At 42.6% G+C, this 18,827-nt stretch overlaps 2 protein-coding genes across 2 annotated transcripts; both read left to right on the forward strand.

Moving 5' to 3' along the window:
• Window positions 1-6,805: 6,805 nt before the first annotated feature.
• Window positions 6,806-7,708, forward strand: LOC135502205 (uncharacterized). Its single transcript, XM_064794859.1, has one exon. It carries the CDS (start codon window positions 6,806-6,808, stop codon window positions 7,706-7,708), a length of 903 nt encoding a protein of 300 aa, XP_064650929.1.
• A 5,227-nt stretch (window positions 7,709-12,935) lies between these two features.
• On the forward strand, window positions 12,936-18,464 carry LOC135502206 (uncharacterized). Its single transcript, XM_064794861.1, has one exon. It carries the CDS (start codon window positions 12,936-12,938, stop codon window positions 18,462-18,464), a length of 5,529 nt encoding a protein of 1,842 aa, XP_064650931.1.
• The last annotated feature ends 363 nt before the right edge of the window (window positions 18,465-18,827 follow it).

An 18,827-nucleotide genomic window follows, 5' to 3' on the forward strand; every position in this document is an offset into this window, starting at 1 on the left:
TTATCTAGTAGTTCCCCAATGTATAAATTGAAAAGGATCGGAGATAACACGCCTCCCTGTTTAACTCCATTAGAAACAGAAAATGAGGGGGAGGTATAATCATCCAACCTAATATTCACTCTTTGAATGGTATACAAATTCGCTAGAAAGCGTGAAATAAGGGGGCACAACCCCTTGCGTTGCAATATCCTGAATAACTTGATAAAGTTGATACAATCGAATGCCTTGGATGCGTCCAGCATTACAGAATACACTGGGGTATCATTATTGATGTAATATCTTATCACCTCTTCCGTAACAAAACTACAAGAAACTGTAGAAAGACCCTTTTTGAATCAAAACTGACTGTCACTTGAAGTCAGAATATCACTATATCTATCAAGAATGATATAATCAAGTACTTTACCAATAATACTACTGAGGGCAATACCCCGGTAATTATCAGACTGATTTAGCGATTTCCTTACATTTTTAGGGATCGGGATAACGGTAGACATAGAAAAGTCGCTGGGGCAAGACCCATGGTATACCATGGAGGTCAGTAAGAACGACATATGAACGTGCAGCATACGAGTAGCGTTAATGTAGTGATCAGATGAAACGTTCCTAATGCTATCACTCTTTCCCTTGTTTAAGCGCCTGATACCGGCCAAAATGTCGTGAACATCGAAATGGTGAGGTTTCACACATTCACCTCTGCCACATCTACGGTAGATATCCTTTCTTATATCACCTTGCAACACTGCAAGGTCTTCATCACGATATGACACAGAGTTATAGAGGGTACGGAATTTCTCAACAAACAGCTCCCCGATCTCAGCTTTACCTGATCTACCGTCCATAGTCATTGATACCGGCCTAGCTTTTCCCCGCACTCGCTTAACCTCACTCCAGAAATCATTTGTCATGTTCCTAAGAGCATTAGCGAGTTTATCTGCTGACACCCGTTCCCTGTCCTTCTTCACATGTTTCACCGCAAGATGGTATTCAGCACGTGTGCGTCGCCTTATCTCTACAATAACACCCATTCTCGGTCGACCGTTATCCTGGTAGATTTTGTGCCATAATAGTGCCCTTTCCTTGGGTGCACGAACCTGGTCATTCCAGCCCGCTATCCCATCAGGTTTGTTAACCTGATTTGGTCTACACTTTGGGATGCTATCCTCACTTGCCAGTAAACAGGCATTGACAATGTCATTGTGATACCTTTCAATTTCATTACCATGCAGTGGGCATGTGAAGTGGCGACATAATAAGGCATCGGTTGGAATTTGAATATTACCAAGGCGCAAATCTAACTCATTTTTGTAACGGTCCAAGTTCTCAGGAGTTGCCTTTTCCCAACATGGTTTACCGTGCGTGATATGCATCGCCCTGTCAATTTTCTGAACAGGCACTTCCATTGTAATGTGGAGGCTGGAATGATCAGATACATTTGTCCCACTGTGTACCACATGATAGCTTTTTATTAAATCAAAAATATTGTGAGAAACTAAGAAGTGGTCTAACTTCGACCTTACACCAGAGATTTTACTCTCAAAGGTGAAATCTACCTCAGCCTTTATGTGGTTTATACCGCACCGCAAGGTTTCCTCAGTCATGAACCGTTGCAGTGCTACAGTGTGACCAGACCGTGGCCTATCAAAATCTGTATTCCAGTCCCCACCAATGGATAAGTAATTGGCATCAGTACTATCGCACAGCCTGGAAATCTCTCTGAGCACCTCAACGTACTCCAAGACATTCTCTGGACAATCAGTAGGCATATATACGTTAACAAATAGGAAGCACATATTGTTCTCATTAAACCGTACTTGAATGGCACAAAGTCGACTTGACTTGCACTCAATTGGTGTAACTGACGCTGCAATGTTCGGGGACCAGAGAAACGCACACCCCCCATACGGCCGACCTTGTAGTAAAGTAGTTCCATCCATTGCGGAAGAACCATACACATTGGCATCATAACCAAGCTGACTGAGGTCGCGTTTTAATTGCGGGAGTTGATCCTGGTAGAGCCAGTGCTCTTGAATGTAAACAAAGTCAGAAATCTTAAGAATGTCACAGATATACTCTTTCCGGCCCGCGCCGAGACCGTTACAATTATAGGTTGCAACACTGAGAATAGTCATTGTTAACGCAAATAGTTCTGGGCGTACAGATAAGTTCATAAACTGGACTGAGGTTGTGGAGCCTCCGCTTTGTTAGGGGGGATATATTTCCGAACGCGAACACCTTCAGGCCAGAGTTCGTTGTCAAATAAATCTTTGAAGTTGGAGACGGGAACAGTTAGTCGAAATGATTTGTAACTCGCATCTGGATGCGACACTTGCTGTAGGTTTCGGACACTGAAACCCCTGTCAGTAATGAAAGTTTTCAGGTCATATTGCTGACTAAGGAACAAGGCATATTGACCTTGCCTCATCAACTCTAGGGGACCAATTGATATACTTTTATATGCACGCATACATCATGCCATTTCAGGGTCCGAGTCTGTGGACAATTGGTTTGATTAATTTGTCTCTTCGATATTGCTCCTTTATTGCATTAGATTTTCATCGCAATTCAATCTATTCAAGATATAGCCAATTTGAACCTGTCTGCCCCAAGGATAGATTGGTTCCAGATCGGCTCACTAGGGATACGCAGTAGAGCACAATGTCATGAAAAACGACCCTTTGTATTGTAAATTCCAATCACCTGCAGGACAGGTCAATTTCTCTCAATAAAATTAATTTTGTTGGCTCCTGTAATCTCTACCTTTATTTTAAAAAAAGACAGTGGTGTTAGTCCCAAACTGGTAATTTCTATTTATTTTGACCTCTGTTAAATCAGGATACCTCTCAATTAGACAGCATTTTGTATCCTTGTGCTGTACAACCCAGCCTGGACATACCACAGTTGTCCATGGAGAAGTCTCATCCTCTGACACTTCTTTTCTGTAAAGCTATCGATACAACATACTGAACTAAGAATATCTTCCGTTGCCTCCTGTAATATTTACATACCATGGCTGATTAGTTCAATCATATTTCATCCAGCTGGCAGCTCTGCATTGGAAATTTTAGTGGTATAACGTGTTCTCTTGACCTTCAAACAGTAGTATAAAGTATTTACTACTTTATACCCTCAGTCCTATGTTATTAGGTCATCGAGCTGAGCACCAGGCCCTTGGGCCTCTTGTTGAAATTTGGGCATGTTTTTTCGGCTTACTGGACTTTGCGCAATATTTCGCCAGAAAAGTATTCTACGCAACGGTCCCCAGGTGACTTTTCCTATTCATAATACACAGCCTGTCCATCCTAGATCGTGGTTACATGGGGAGTAATCGTTGTAAAATTAGGCCAAACGCAAAGACTGTTAACCCGGGTACCACTATGTTTACGATGCGAACAAGCCGTGTAAGTCATTATCAGCATTTTTTTCATTGAACATTTGCGGGTACAGCGTCACAGGGAGCAGCATTGAACGGTAAACAGGTTCACATCATATTCAGACAACGGCTTGTAACGGCCATACAGGAAACGATTCGTATCAAAAACCGACGATCACAACTATTCGCTTGCTGAGAGTATACATTACGCGCATACATTGCATTCAGACATTTGAGCTTCCAAGCTTTGAGAAATAACAGGTCATGTGCAAATTTGGCATGTAATTTTGGTAATTTATTTGAGTACATTTTCAACCCCGCAAAGTGTGAAGTGAAGTTATGCTTTTATTTAGTAAGAATCGGTAGGCATGTCCAACAAGACATGTGTCTCAGCTGCCTGGGTGGGTGTGGGTCATCACTCAAAAGTCGTTCTCTGCAATGCATGCAAGCACTGCGTTGTGTTTGATTTGTGTATACAATGTACGTTACCCTCTCTACTTCAAATGAATTAACCTCGTAAGGGTTTGATTGATTAATTAAAAACACGTATTCATAATGGAACACACATCCATTCTGGTGACTGACACCATGTATCGCACTTGATGTACCGGGGTAAAACATAATGGTCGCTCCCCCATTTCGCTCGTTTCGTTTCGTTGCGCAAAGTCCAGTAAGCCTGTTTTTTCGAGTGTTGCCTGTATATTTCAAAATGTTGTATTAAATTTTCAAGTCCACTTATTCCACTTTGGCGTGCCATAATTAATGTTCGGCGCATACTTCAGCGACTGATGGGCTTATAACATTTTTCATGATTAGACAGTGGCGCCCTATCAGGAAAACTAGACAAGTGGGTGTTCAAAAGTCTTCTTTCTTTTTTTAATTTAATTCAACGTATGTCATTGCATGGAACTTTTGCTAGGAACATTTTGCTGGCAAATTACACCACCATGCTCCTTTACAATTAATTGACCTATAATATTAATACATCACATACAGTTGATTTTTTTTGGTATTGAAACAAGACAACCCCCCCCCCCCCACACCCCCCAGACTAAAATTTACAGTAAGTATTGAATTGGTTCCCATTTCTCATTGAATAAATCTACTTTGTTATTTTTACATGCTATTGTGAATTCTATATGTTTAAGATATTTAAGGTAAGCTCTCAAGGCATGTACTTTTGGTTGAGAATTTTCTAATCTTCTGTTGTGAATATACATCTTGGCCGAAAAAATGACTGTGCACAATAGTTCGTGTAATTTGGTTTGATAATGGCTGAAGCCAGCCCTTGATATTTCCCCAAAACTCCTGAATACCCCGACAGTCCCAAAAACAATGTATGATGTTATCTACCTCCATTTGACATCAAGTGCACAGGTTACTGTCTTTTATTTTCCATTTGTGAAGCCAATAATTATTAACTATTATTAACATGTAGAAACTTGAATTGAAAAGCCCTCAGCCTCACATCAGTGGTCATCTTATGACATATACTAAATAAATTTTCTGCATCATCTTTAACATCTTTAACATCAAATATTTCAAAATTCTCGGGTAATATTAACCTCTCTCAAAAAAATATTATATAGAAACTTAGACTTTACTTTCCGTAATTCAACATCCTGTACCATGAATACATTACTGTTATCAGTGTCAATATTATAGACCCAAATCTTATTTATAATAACATCCATTAACCCTCTCCATTTGAACCATTCGGTTGCTTTTAGTCCCAGTGATTCAAAAGGTATCACTGTTTTGTCTGGTCTTAGTAAATCTGAAATATAATTTATCCCTACTTCCTTCCAATGTTTATAAAAGATCATTCTTTGATTAATTTTGATTAATTTATTGTACCATAAATTTCCTTCCATTGTTTATAAAAGATCATTCTTTGATTAACTTTGATTAATTTATTGTACCATAAATATGTTGCAGGCGCTGCCTCCTTTGCCTTAGTGAGCCAATCATATAACATCTTATATTGTAGCATGTGATGTATGTTTTACCAGACCATTACGTGGAAGTATTGTCCTTTGCTGGATTGGGGGTACGGTTCACTTGAATAAGACAGATGTAAACAATGCAAGTTTGATAAAAGAAGCAATTGCAGTGTTAACCCGTTGACATGAAGGTGGCAGCACCATACTGTAGTGACTCTTAAAGGACCAATAGGGATTACACTACATCTCCCTTTCTAAATTGTCTATGTTATTTCTGAACTTAGAACTGAACGTTCGTGCACTTTGATGTGGCTTGAAACACGTTGAAAAGAAAAGTGTGACTTATCTTAGACATCTGAACATGATACATGAAAGTCCATACTTTTAGTTTCAACCAGAAATACTAAATTTAGGACATAACCTGGACATGCGTCATAGAGGCTACATAACGCTGCGCAACCTGAAATTTGGTTGATGGAAATATAGTGTCTAAGGCTTTAAGATGCCTTTGCAGTTTATAAATCCAAGCGATCTACTGGTTTCACCAGTCCGGTTGATCTCCTTATGTCGCTATCGGTCACCTGTAGCTGATTATAGGTAGGCATCAGTCACTTGTTGCTGATTTATACCGTTGGGCATGATTGTCTCTTAGACTTCTACAGTTTCTGCGTAGATCTTACATTATTGTTATCAGTGTTACAATTATAAACCCAAATCTTATTTATAATAACATCCATTAACCCTCTCCATTTGAACCATTCGGTTGCTTTTAGTCCCAGTGATTCAAAAGGTATCACTGTTTTGTCTGGTCTTAGTAAATCTGAAATATAATTTATCCCTACTTCCTTCCAATGTTTAAAAAAAAGATCATTCTTTGATTAATTTTGATTGATTTATTTTACCATAAATTTCCTTCCAATGTTTATAAAAGATCATTCTTTGATCAATTTTGATTAATTTTTTGTACCATAATTATGTTTTTCCCGAGCTACGTGCTTGCAAGCGCCGCCTCTTTTGCCTTAGTGAGCCAATCATATAACATCTTATATTGTAGCATGTGATGTATGTTTTACCAGACTATTATGTGGAAGTATTGTCCTTTGCTGGATTGGGGGTACGGTTCACTTGAATAAGACAGATGTAAACAATGCAAGTTTGATAAAAGAAGCAATTACACTGTTAACCCGTTGACATGAAGGTGGCAGCACCATACTGTAGTGACTCTTAAAGAGGCAATAGGGATTACACTACATCTCCCTTTCTAAATTAGAGAGGTTGAGATGCACAACTTATACCGATACTTAAACTTATCACTTATCGAGATACGTATACGTTCTTACTTATCTCAAATCACCTTGAGAAAACCGAACGTATATATGTACAACGTATACATATCTTCTATAACTCCTTGTCTCTGATTCGGTGACAATCGTACCGCTCAGCAAATCGCAATAGGTCTTGTATTTTAGAGGTTGTTCCATTAACCAAAATGGCTGCTGTTAACGATATAATTCTTGGTATTGCGGCTGATGTTCTTAAGCCAGAAGATGCCATGTTACTCATTTTGCATGATGATGAAAGAGAGAAACCAAGGCGGTTCGGCGTGTTGCTGCAGGACCTTGATGACGAGACATACCGCCGCATATTTCGCTTCGAGAGGCAGGATGTGGAGCGGTTGTGCTTGGCCCTCCAAATCCCAGAAATGGTGACGTGCCGAAATGGAACTTCAGTTCATGGTTTAGATGCGTTACATGTTCTGTTGAGACGGCTTGCCTACCCGAATCGGTTGATCGATATCTCAATCGACCACTGGAAGACACCAAGTGAGGTATCATACATTGTTCATAGAATGCTTGATCTCATTTATGATCAGCACGCCCATCTACCAGGACTGGTTGGCTCCGCCAAGGCTACGGGAGTTTGCCGACGCAATACGAGACAAGGGTGCCCCCTAGAAAACTGCTGGGGCTTTATTGACGGAACTGCGCGCGCCATCTGTCGGCCAATTCGAAATCAACGGCAAATGAACAGTGGCCACAAAAGACAGCACTGCTACAAGTTTCAGTCCGTCTCCGCCCCGAACGGGATGATTGCGAACATGTATGGTCCCGTAGAGGGCCGGCGTCATGATGCCGCAATGCTGAGAATGAGTGGGCTGCTTGACCAGCTCGAGGCTTTGGATCGTCAAGCTCCTGGGTATATGTTATATGGTGATCGAGCCTACCCGATTCGCCCCTGTCTGTTGAAGCCGTTCGGAGGAGCTGCACTGAACGACCAGGAGGCCGAATTTAACAGGAGGATGTCCCGGCTCCGAGTCTCTGTGGAATGGACATTTGGGAAGATCATTTCGAATTTCGCATTTCTGGACTTTAAAAAAAATCAAAAGTTGTAACTCCAGCCAGTCGCCAAATATTATATAGTTGCTGTGATCCTCACTAACTGCCACACCTGTTTATATGGAAGTCAAACGGGGAGTTTTTTTGGACTTCAGCCCCCAACTCTTCAGCAGTATCTGCAACTTAATTGAATGGACGTTCCAGCTGTAGAAACAACGTAACCATGGTAACGAATCAGTTAACTTCGACTTGACTTTATTTTTCAGTTAATTTGATCAAAACAGTTGACAAATAAAACTTCACTGTAAAAACTAACCGCCTAAGTTAAACTGTGGACGGGTGAAAGTTAACAAAACGTAAACATACAAATTTGTGTGGTAAAACATTGTAGTCTACTCATTTCAGGTATTTGATGTACATGTATATCAGGAAGTATATGTCGGAAATAAAAAGAGGCCTAAAACAACATGTTGTCGTATATCATCTATGCAATGTGAACCACCATCGTTCTTGTTCAAGTTAGTGTTCATTGATTCGATGATTAGAAAATCATTGCCCGGATCATTTCTCCATAAACCTCTTCATCATGTCCAACAAAAACTTCTTCTCTTCTCTTTCACTCTCAAGCCCCAGCCTCCTTTCATCCTTCTCCAAGTCAAATCGAGCAGTATCCAGTTCGAGTTGTTTTTTCTTCAACTCAATCTCCTCCCGCTGCAGCCCTTGGTCTTGCTTAGATTTGTCGGCCAAAAAGTCCAGCGCCTTGCTGTTCGTGGTCCTACTCCGCTTAGCCACACTTTCACCATTTTCCTGACCTGAAATTTTAATTAACCTGAAATTATTTTTTAAGGGACACGTAGTAGCCAGTAAGGACCAGTCAAATTGAAACTTAAATTGGCCAAAACAGACATCATGACCTTTCTTTATAACCATCAAGATGGTGAGAGACCGAGCGATCCCACCTATGATCTTTAGAATGTATGCACTAACCTTCTACTGGGGCTGACAGAGTTTCCATCGCTTTCTTCCGCAGTTCCTTGGCCTTCGCTTCTTCATCCCCTTTCGCCTGTTTTTTCTGCTTTTGATTCCTATCAGCTTCGTCACGAAGGTCAAGTATTTCCAAGAGAAGTTGTTCTTTTTCCCCGAATTCATGTTCGACTCCAGACCTGAGAGGAACACAAATGGAAAATATTATTTCATTACCAAGTAGTAGGACCCGCAGCGCCAATCCTTCACGTGAAGAAAGGGAATCCGCAGATGTTGATAACTTGACGGCATTACAGTTAGAGAGGTAGGTAGGCCTCGACTTTGATATGAAATTTGGTGGATTGTCGTCTTTGGTGTGTTTTTTTTTTGTTAAACTGAGAGAAAAATTTCCAAGTGAGGAGGAGAAAGAAGTTCCCATGAAAAAAAATGAATAAACCAAAACATCGACATCGATAACATAATGTAATGAAGCATCATCTTGTTATAGCCTACTCATGATGCGGCACACTCACGCTTTCATGTCCTCTTTCTCGGCCTTTTCAAATTTGGCCAAAAGCAGGAGAGTTCTCTCTCGCACTCGCCATACACCCACGTCCAATGCTGGTCTTGCATCTGTAGCGGATGCTTTTAATTTTTCCTCCACCGGGACCCATGATCTTTCGACGAAAGGGTTCTGGGTGACAACTTCTCTAAGTAACATGATGTCGTCATCTTCTGAAAAGTGCTGATTTTTGACAAGGCCCAATCGGCCCTTTTTGCCAACTTATCGGGGTGAAATGCCCCCATCAAATTTGATGACGTATTTCGCAAATTTCATAAGTGATAAGTATAAGTATTGGGATAAGTTGTGGATCTCAACCTCACTATTGTCTATGTTATTTCTTAACTTAGAACTGAACGTTCGTGCACTTTGATGTGGCTTGAAACACGTTGAAAAGAAAAGTGTGACTTATCTTAGACATCTGAACATGATACATGAAAGTCCATACTTTTAATTTAAACCAGAAATACTAAATTTAGGACATCACCTGCACATGCGTCATAGAGGTTACATAACGCTGCGCAATCTGAAATTTGGTTGATGGAAATATAGCGTCTAAGACTTTAAAATGCCTTCGCAGTTTATAAATCCAAGGGATCTACTGGTTTTACCAGTCCGGTTGATCTCCTAATGTCGCTATCGGTCACCTGTAGCTGATTACAGGTAGGCATCAGTCACTTGAGGCTGATTTATACCGTTGGGCATGATTGTCTCTTAGACTTCTACGGTTTCTGCGTAGATCTTACATTATTGTTATCAGTGTTAAAATTATAACCCCAAATCTTATTTATAATAACATCCATTAACCCTCCCCATTTGAACCATTCGGTTGCTTTTAGTCCCAGTGATTCAAAAGGTATCACTGTTTTGTCTGGTCTTAGTAAATCTGAAATATAATTTATCCCTACTTCCTTCCAATGTTTATAAAAGATCATTCTTTGATTAATTTTGATTAATTTATTGTACCATAAATTTCCTTCCAATGTTTATAAAAGATCAGTCTTTGATTAATTTTGATTAATTTATTGTACCATAAATATGTGTATCCTGAGCCACGTGCTTGCAGGCGTCGCCTCCTTTGCCTTAGTGAGCCAATCATATAACATCTTATATTGTAGCATGTGATGTATGTTTTACCAGACTATTATGTGGAAGTATTGTCCTTTGCTGGATTTGGGGTACGGTTATCTTGAATAAGACAGATGTAAACAATGCAAGTTTGATAAAAGAAGCAATTACACTGTTAACCCGTTGACATGAAGGTGGCAGCACCATACTGTAGTGACTCTTAAAGGGGCAATAGGGTTACACTACATCTCCCTTTCTAAATTGTCTATGTTATTTCCGAACTTAGAACTGAACGTTCGTGCACTTTGATGTGGCTTGAAACAGGTTGAAAAGAAAAGTCTGACTTATCTTAGACATCTGAACATGATACATGAAAGTCCATACTTTTAGTTTAAACAAGAAATACTAAATTTAGGACATAACCTGGACATGCGTCATAGAGGTTACATTACGCTGCGCAACCTGAAATTTGGTTGATGGAAATGTAGCGTCTAAGGCTTTCAGATGCCTTCGCAGTTTATAAATCCAAGCGATCTACTGGTTTTACCACTCTGGTGCAAGTGACGTGGCCGGCCCACGAAACGGGCTTAATTGGTATATGTCACGTTGTCGCATTGGGACAACCTGTATAAGTTTAGTTTTTTGGGACACACTGTAGTTCAAGGTAATTAGCATAGGTGGCAGCACTGGGGGGAGTGTGTTGAGAAAAAATGATGGAGGACATCTGAGATGCTGTGAGCACATGAAGAAAAGAAACCTGAATATTATGATGAGAAGATGAATATAGACAGTTTTATTGAATTACAAGAGTTAGAGTTGAGTAATTATACAGTCCTACCCCGACATTAGGTCTCTCCGACCGGATAGTGGAGCAGTGAGGTGACATTTGAGAACTGTAAAAAGTGAGAAACCATGTGCTATCCATGTACATTTTGTACAGAGTTGGCCTGTGCATTTGGCCTATGCTAGTATGCTGCTCAGTGCAAATGCATATGCATGCTGAAATCATCCAAATGAAGGACTGCTGTTGCAATTTGGATGCCGTTAAGACGACAAGAGAACATTAATTGTGCTGTCCCTCCATCAACCTTGGATTTTGGAACACCACGTCAGTTCAAATCCGAGTGAGCTTTGAGCACAGGCAGCATGCTGAGGAAGAGTCAAGTGACATTCAAAGTCCAGTTGTATGTCACATCGATGGTCGCGGATTGTCGAATTCCTGTCGTTGCTGATCCCACCAACGCTTGAGTTTCGTCGAGTCACCGAGTCGGAGAACACTGTCGAGTTGTCGTGTTCTCAACATCCCAGCATTGTCGAGTAGCTGGTACATCGTCGATGAGCATCATTCGCACATCATTTGCCAAATTCGTGGCTGATGTGATCCTACACAAGAGTGTGTTGAGCGTCTAACGAGTCGAGTCGGAGAACACTGTCGAGTAATTGTGTTCTCAAAGCCAGACGATCAACGAGTTTCTTCGTTCCTCGTCCCTGTGTGAGAACTGTCGTTCTCAACATCGAGCAATCGTCGATAGCTGTTAGCATCGTCGTCATCTTTGAGCATCGTCAATTTATGCTCAATATCCGAGTAACACTTCCACCCAAGTTCAAGGTCATCCGATGTCCATGCCGTGCTGCATTGATGAACTGAACTGTTTGAACCGAGCACCAGCCTCTGATTCCAAGAGACATTACCGAGTTAGGGAGTCACCATCTTCCAAGGACTGCTACATTCCAGCTTTGTGCATTGTTGTCACACACATGATATGCATGAACTAATATTTGAATTCTCTTTCAGATATTGAGTAAATTTATGAACTTTGCCTAGTATTTGGTATAGAAGTTGGCCTTTTACTGTGGGATTTCATTGTACATGTACATTGTAACTGTGTCTTGAGTTTTTGAGCATCTAGTCTAGGTTTGAGTAGGCCTTTGTACTAGAATCACCACATGAGTCTATGCTTTAGGTTGTAAGTTGACCTACTGCATACTACGAGTTATGAGTATTTCTTCTGACTAAAAGCTGTATTTGGTCTTGAGAATCTTCGCTGCAGTTACAGGTTGTAATTTGACCTTGCTGCACGCTATCTTGAGTCGAGATTGAGAATCTTCGCTGTAAGTAGAGGTTGTAATTTGACCTTGCTACACGCCAACATCGAGTTGAGTTTAGAGTCTCACTGTGGGTTTTGAGTGACCTTACAGTGTTAGCAAGTTTACCACATCAGTGTTAAGTGGAGAATTTGCGTCTTTCTTGAGTAGAACACACGAGTTGTTGTTACGTTGTCATGCTTATGAGTAGGCCTTGGTGAAACTTGGAATATCACTTTGCGAGTTCATAACACCCAACGTGTACGGTGTTAGCAGTGCCAATTCATCTTGCATATTTTAGTTGCATTTCAAGCCAACTTCTATGCTACCATTTTGTATTGTCGCTTTCATGTGTTCACAGCTACACTTTTCCTAAGGTTCTATTTTGCAACGTTTCATCTGAGTTTATCTGGGGTTTGAGAAATTTCTTGTGCTGCCCTCTATGCTGTTCATGATACTACAGGGTTGAGTTCATGTCATATTGACACAGGGAATTTATCAACTGGCTGAAATTCCAAGGGTTTAGATTGCTACTGTGCTTATTTCAGTCATTCTCTCTGAGATCTGAGTTTTTTGAGTTTTGAGTTTTGAGTAAAACTGCAACCATGGGTGAACCACCAACCTTGCAATCACTGTGTGATAAACGCAAAATATGTCGCGGGAAGTACACTCGACAGGAAAACACTGTGACAAGGTATTACAGGGAAGCATGTAACTTGTACGACAAAGGAGATCGCGTTACCCAGTTTGAGACAGCCGTGCGAAAAACGGGTAATGCCATGGAAGAGCTGAATGCGGTCTACGGTGAATTGAAGGACGTACAGACTGAGGTGGACTTCCATCCTGATTTAGGGAAACTGAACGATGAAGCCTTGAGAGTTGAGACTGAGTCAGAGGAGAGGTATCGCACCCAGTACTACGACATTTCTGCCATGGTTCAACAACTGCAAGCGGATGCTGAGAAGGAGAGGCGTACCCCGTCGGAGAAGTCGAGTGATACTTTCACACCTGAGCACTTTGCCGCCGCCATGAAGGAGACCCTGGAATCAGTACAAACAGGAATTTCTGGTGATCAGTTAGAAAGGATTCTAGGGACCTTATCGCACAAGAAGCGTTATGTTCAGATACCGAAATTCAAAGGTGATGTCGAGTTGTTTGACCAGTGGAAACAACTGGTAGAGACTGAATTAGAAAAACCAGGCTATAGCGAGGTGGAAAAGACCCACATAGTCATATCATTAGTTGATGGAGAGGTATCCAAACTCATCAGTGGACTAAAGGATCCAAGTTCAGATGACATCCTTGAGTTTTTGGAGAATAGGTACGGAGATGTGTTGACAAAGATCCAGAAGGCAGTGAACGAGATTGCTGCAGTGCCTGCTGTCAGTTCGCCCTCAGCAAAGGATCTTGATTCTCTCTACAACCTGCTTAATTCCAACTGGAATTACATCATGAAACGAACAGAAGATGACAAACACGTGGTAAGGGCAAGCTGGATCTTTACAGCCCTTGTCCGACCAAAACTGCCAAAGGGACTTCTCAAAAAATGGGATGGAGAGATAATCAAAGAGGAGAAGTCGATGGGGACGACGTCGGAATTACCGATACGTTTCGACACTCTTTTGGAGAAGCTGCAAGATGCCGTCAAGGTTGCGAGGCGAACGGAGCCAAGCAAACGAGATAAACCCGAGAAGGAGAAGGAGAAAGAGAAGAAGTGGGTTAAGGATTACCAGAAGGAATCTAAGAAGCCTACAGGTCATGCTCTTCAGATATCTCAGAGGACACCGAAACCCAACAAGGAGGAATCGTGCATATTCTGTCAACTTAGGCACTTCTCATCAAGTTGTCCAACAGTGAAGTCGATGCCTGTGTCAGAGCGAGTTGAGAAAGTGAAAGCGTCAAAGGCATGTTTCAACTGCTTGCGGACTACTCACTTTGTGGATGCATGTCGGTCATCTAGCTGTAAGAATTGCTCGAGGAAGCATCACACACTCTTACATTTCGACAAGCAAGGAGGAAACAAGACTGGGAGCAACCAGGAAACATCGAGCGAAAAGGAGACAAGTGGAGATGGTAACAAGCCTGAGGAGACCGTGAAATCACCCCACTACTTCGTGAAAGCCAGAGAGACAGATGGTGAAGTACTGTTACAGACAGGCCTAGCGAAATTGGAGTCGAGGAATGCAGTCGCACATGGACGAGTTCTCTTTGACTCAGGGAGTGGAGCCACATTTGTCAGCAAGCGAATGGCAAGGAGTTTGCAGCTGCATGGTCAACCAGTTGCAGCAGAGTTTACCTTAGCAGGAGGAAAGGTCATGACACTTGATACCCAACGAGTCAAGTTTCATTTGTCGAGCATACTACCCAAATGGAAGGGAGAGACGTTCGAAATCATCGCCTATGTTCTAGAAAATCCATGTGCTGATATCAATGAAGTCAATGAGGATTTGTCAAAGATTGAACAGCTGAGAGACCTCCAGATAGCTGATGAGTTCCCGAGAAAACGTCAATCGGTGGATGTTCTGTTAGGAATCCAGGATTCAATGAAAATCTTACAGGATAAGAGAGTCTTTGGATCAGGAAACAGTCTTTCAGCGCAGAGGAGTCACATTGGTTGGATCGTGTCCGGAACCTGTCCCGCTGATCAGGAAAGCCACACAACGTTGCCAGTCAATCATTCAACATTTCAACTGTCCAGCGAGATAGACATCGCGACCAAGCACTGGGAGACGGAGCACATAGGGATCCTACCAAATGAGAAAAACCAGCACCTCTCAGAGCTTGAGACTGAAGCCCTGAGACAGCACAAGGAGAAAACAATCAAGATCAAGGATGGTTATGAGACAGGATTGTTGAAACATCCGGAGTGGAAGGATAAAATTCTGAAATCAAACAAACAACAAGCAATGAGGAGACTTGGTAGTCTGGAGCAGAGACTGAAAAAGGATCCTACATTGTCAGCGAGATACCAGGAGCAAATCGATGAGTTGATCAAGAAAGGTCGAGCGGAACGAGTGAGTGAGGAAAAGGAGCCGGAGGATCGTAGTGTGTGGTACTTGCCCCATCATCCAGTAGTGAGAGAGGACAAGACGACAACAAAGGTTAGAATCGTCTTCGATGGATCGATGAGAGGCCGGGATGGAGTATCACTCAACGACACCTTATTACCAGGACCTGCCCTGCAACCTGACCTTCCTGGAGTTTTGATGCGATTCAGGCGCCACAGAATTGCATTGATAGCGGATATCGAAAAGATGTTCCTCCAGGTAAGTATGAACGAGATAGATCGAGATAGCCAGAGATTCCTATGGAGAGACTTGGACACGGATAAGGAGCCGGAAGTTTTCAGATTGACCACAGTCACCTTCGGATTAACGTCTTCGCCATTCTCAAGCATCAAAACTGTGCTAGATCATGTCGCGGCACATCGTGAGGAGTACCCAAAAGCTGCTGCAGAGATTGAGGAGAATATCTTCGTGGATGATATTTTGAGTGGAGATGAGGAGGATAATGAGGTGGCGGAGTTGGCAGTTGGACTGAAGGAGATTCTGAGCCCGGAATGGAACATGAGGAAGTTTCTATCCAACAAACCAGGAGTTTTGTCAGGTCTTGCCAAGGAAGACATCGCGTCGGAGCTCACAGAGAAGATGGTTGGCGAAGAGATCTCAACAAAGGCGCTGGGAGTCAGATATCGACCCAAGGAGGATGTTCTCATGTTCTCATTTGTTGACAAAATGGAGGATGGGGAGATCGAGACCAGGAGAAGTGTGTTGAAACAACTCCATCGGATTTATGATCCACTTGGCATGCTATCGCCCTTTGTACTCAAGGCTAAGCAAATTTTCCAACAATCATGGGTCACAACTGGAGGATGGGACGACGCGCTACCATCGGAGATAGAGGAGGAGTGGAAACGCTGGAAATCTGAAGTGACACTACTGGACAGCATTAAGATACCGAGGTGTATTGTGCCTGCTGACTTCCAGGATCCAGTATATTTCCTACACGGCTTTGGAGATGCATGTGAGACATCATACGGAGGAGTGGTCTATTTGACTAGCCAGGATTCAACTGAGAGACGTCACGTTGCTCTACTCAGCTCAAAGACCAGAGTAGCACCCCTGGGAAAGAGGAGGAGCATCCCGGAACTGGAGCTCATGGCATCACTGGTGACAGCAAGGTTAACAAAGTATGTGGAAAGAGAGCTCAAGCTTCCGATTGCTTCAGTGAATTGCTGGACAGATTCCAAGGTTGTCACACACTGGTTAAGCAAGCCACCATACAAATGGCAAACATTTGTCGCAAACAGAGTAGCTGAGATTCAGAACTTAGTGCCACCCTGCAACTGGAGACATGTTCCAGGAAAATGGAACCCTGCGGATCTTTGTTCCCGAGGACTTACTGCTGAGAATCTGGTTGAATCTTCATTGTGGTGGAATGGTCCATCCTTCCTGACTGAAAGTGAAGAACAGTGGCCAGAACAAGAGAAGAGCAAGAAGGAGGATGAGGAAATAGCTGACTCGAAAGCCAAGCCCAAACTTCGTCAGATTGGTATTGCTGCTGTAGCCAAGACGGATATTGCTGCTGCTGAGAAATACATTGAGAAATTCTCATCATACCAGAAGTTCATCAGGGTAATGAGCAGAGCGAGGAGTTGGATTAGGATCCATAGGTCCCGAAAGGAGGGGAGAGATCAAAACGAGGGGAGAGAAACTGACAAGGAGAAAAGCATTCCAGGAACAACTCTCAATGACAGACGTCAGGAGGAGCTGCACTGGATCAGATGGGCTCAATCGCTCAAGTATCAGGAGGATATTGAGGAATTGAAAGCCGGACGACAAGTCACCATGGAGAGTAAACTGGCTCCATTGAGCCCAGAGTGGGACGAGAAGGATCAAGTGATGCGAGTGGGAGGTCGTCTTCATTACGCCCCATTGCCGGAGGAAACTAAGCATCCCATCATCTTGCCTGCTCACAACCGATTTGTGGATAAGTTAGTTCTGTACTACCACCAGATTAACCTACACACAGGACCAGCACAAACCCTGGCTTTCTTGAGAAACAAGTACTGGCTTATTCATGGGAGACAGGAAGTGAGACGCATTCTTCACAAGTGCAAGGCTTGTAAGGATCCAGAGGAGATTGAGCAAAAGATGGCGCCGCTGCCTGTGGAAAGAGTGAGCATGAGTCTTCCTTTCACGCACATAGGATTAGACTATGCAGGACCTTTATACGTAAAGATGTCCAGAGATGAGACAACGAAGGCTTACATTCTGATCTTCACGTGTATGGTGACTAGAGGAGTGCACCTGGAACTCACACCAGATCTTACTACAGAAGAGTTCATGGCTGGGCTGCAGCGCATGATGAATCGCAAAGGGAAATGTGTATTCATTCTCTCTGACAACGCAAAGACATTCAAAAAGGCAGACACCTTGCTGAGGATTCTTTACAAACAGAAGAATGGAAAGAACAAGCTTAATGAGGAGATAACAGGAAAGGGAATAACATGGCGTTTTATCACGGAGAGAGCCCCATGGCACGGAGGATTCTATGAGAGACTCGTGCAAAGCGTCAAGAAACCACTGAGGAGAGTGCTTGGGAAAGCACACCTGACATACCTTGAGATGCAGACTGTACTCTCGGACATCGAAGCACAACTGAATTCTAGACCCCTGACTAGTGTCTCTGCAGACAAAGAGGATTGGTCGCCTATCACTCCAGGACACCTGATGATTGGCCGGAGCCTACAAGTTCTGCCTGATGCCTCATTGGCAGGCCATACTACCGTCGCAGTGAGCAAGAGATGGGCCTATAATCAGCACCTGTCAAGGATCTTTTGGAATCGATGGACGAAGGAGTATTTGACTGAGCTGAACCAACTGAGGAAGTGGACTGAGGTTCGAGATAACCTTCATGAGGGAGACGTTGTTCTAGTCGCTGAGGACAACACCAGGAAGCTGGATTGGAAGCTTGGAAGAGTGGAGGAGATCTTTCCAGGACGAGACGGTCTTGTGCGCTCAGTACTGGTGAAGACGAAATCGGGATTGATGAGACGTCCAGTACAGAAGCTGAGGCTATTGGAGACCACCATTGTGCCAGAGGATGTTGAAAGCGATTCAGATCCAGATTAGCCAATGTTAGTGGAGTATTGTGACTAGAGACATTCTATGAGCATTGAGAACTACAACATATACAAGAAAATACAACTAAGGGTTTCGTTCACTTAGTAAATACTTTATTCGAATTGTGGAGTACGAGTAGAGAGAATAGTTCAAGCGATATTTGCCAGTTGGTATTTCGCATAATTCGTTTCAATATTTTAGCCAGTGTTGCAGTAAGCGTGAAATTTTCGGTGCTCAGATTTCAGAGGGGAGTATGTCGCATTGGGACAACCTGTATAAGTTTAGTTTTTTGGGACACACTGTAGTTCAAGGTAATTAGCATAGGTGGCAGCACTGGGGGGAGTGTGTTGAGAAAAAATGATGGAGGACATC

The sequence above is a fragment of the Lineus longissimus genome, chromosome 18 (assembly GCF_910592395.1).
Source record: "Lineus longissimus chromosome 18, tnLinLong1.2, whole genome shotgun sequence".
NCBI lineage: Eukaryota > Metazoa > Nemertea > Pilidiophora > Heteronemertea > Lineidae > Lineus > Lineus longissimus.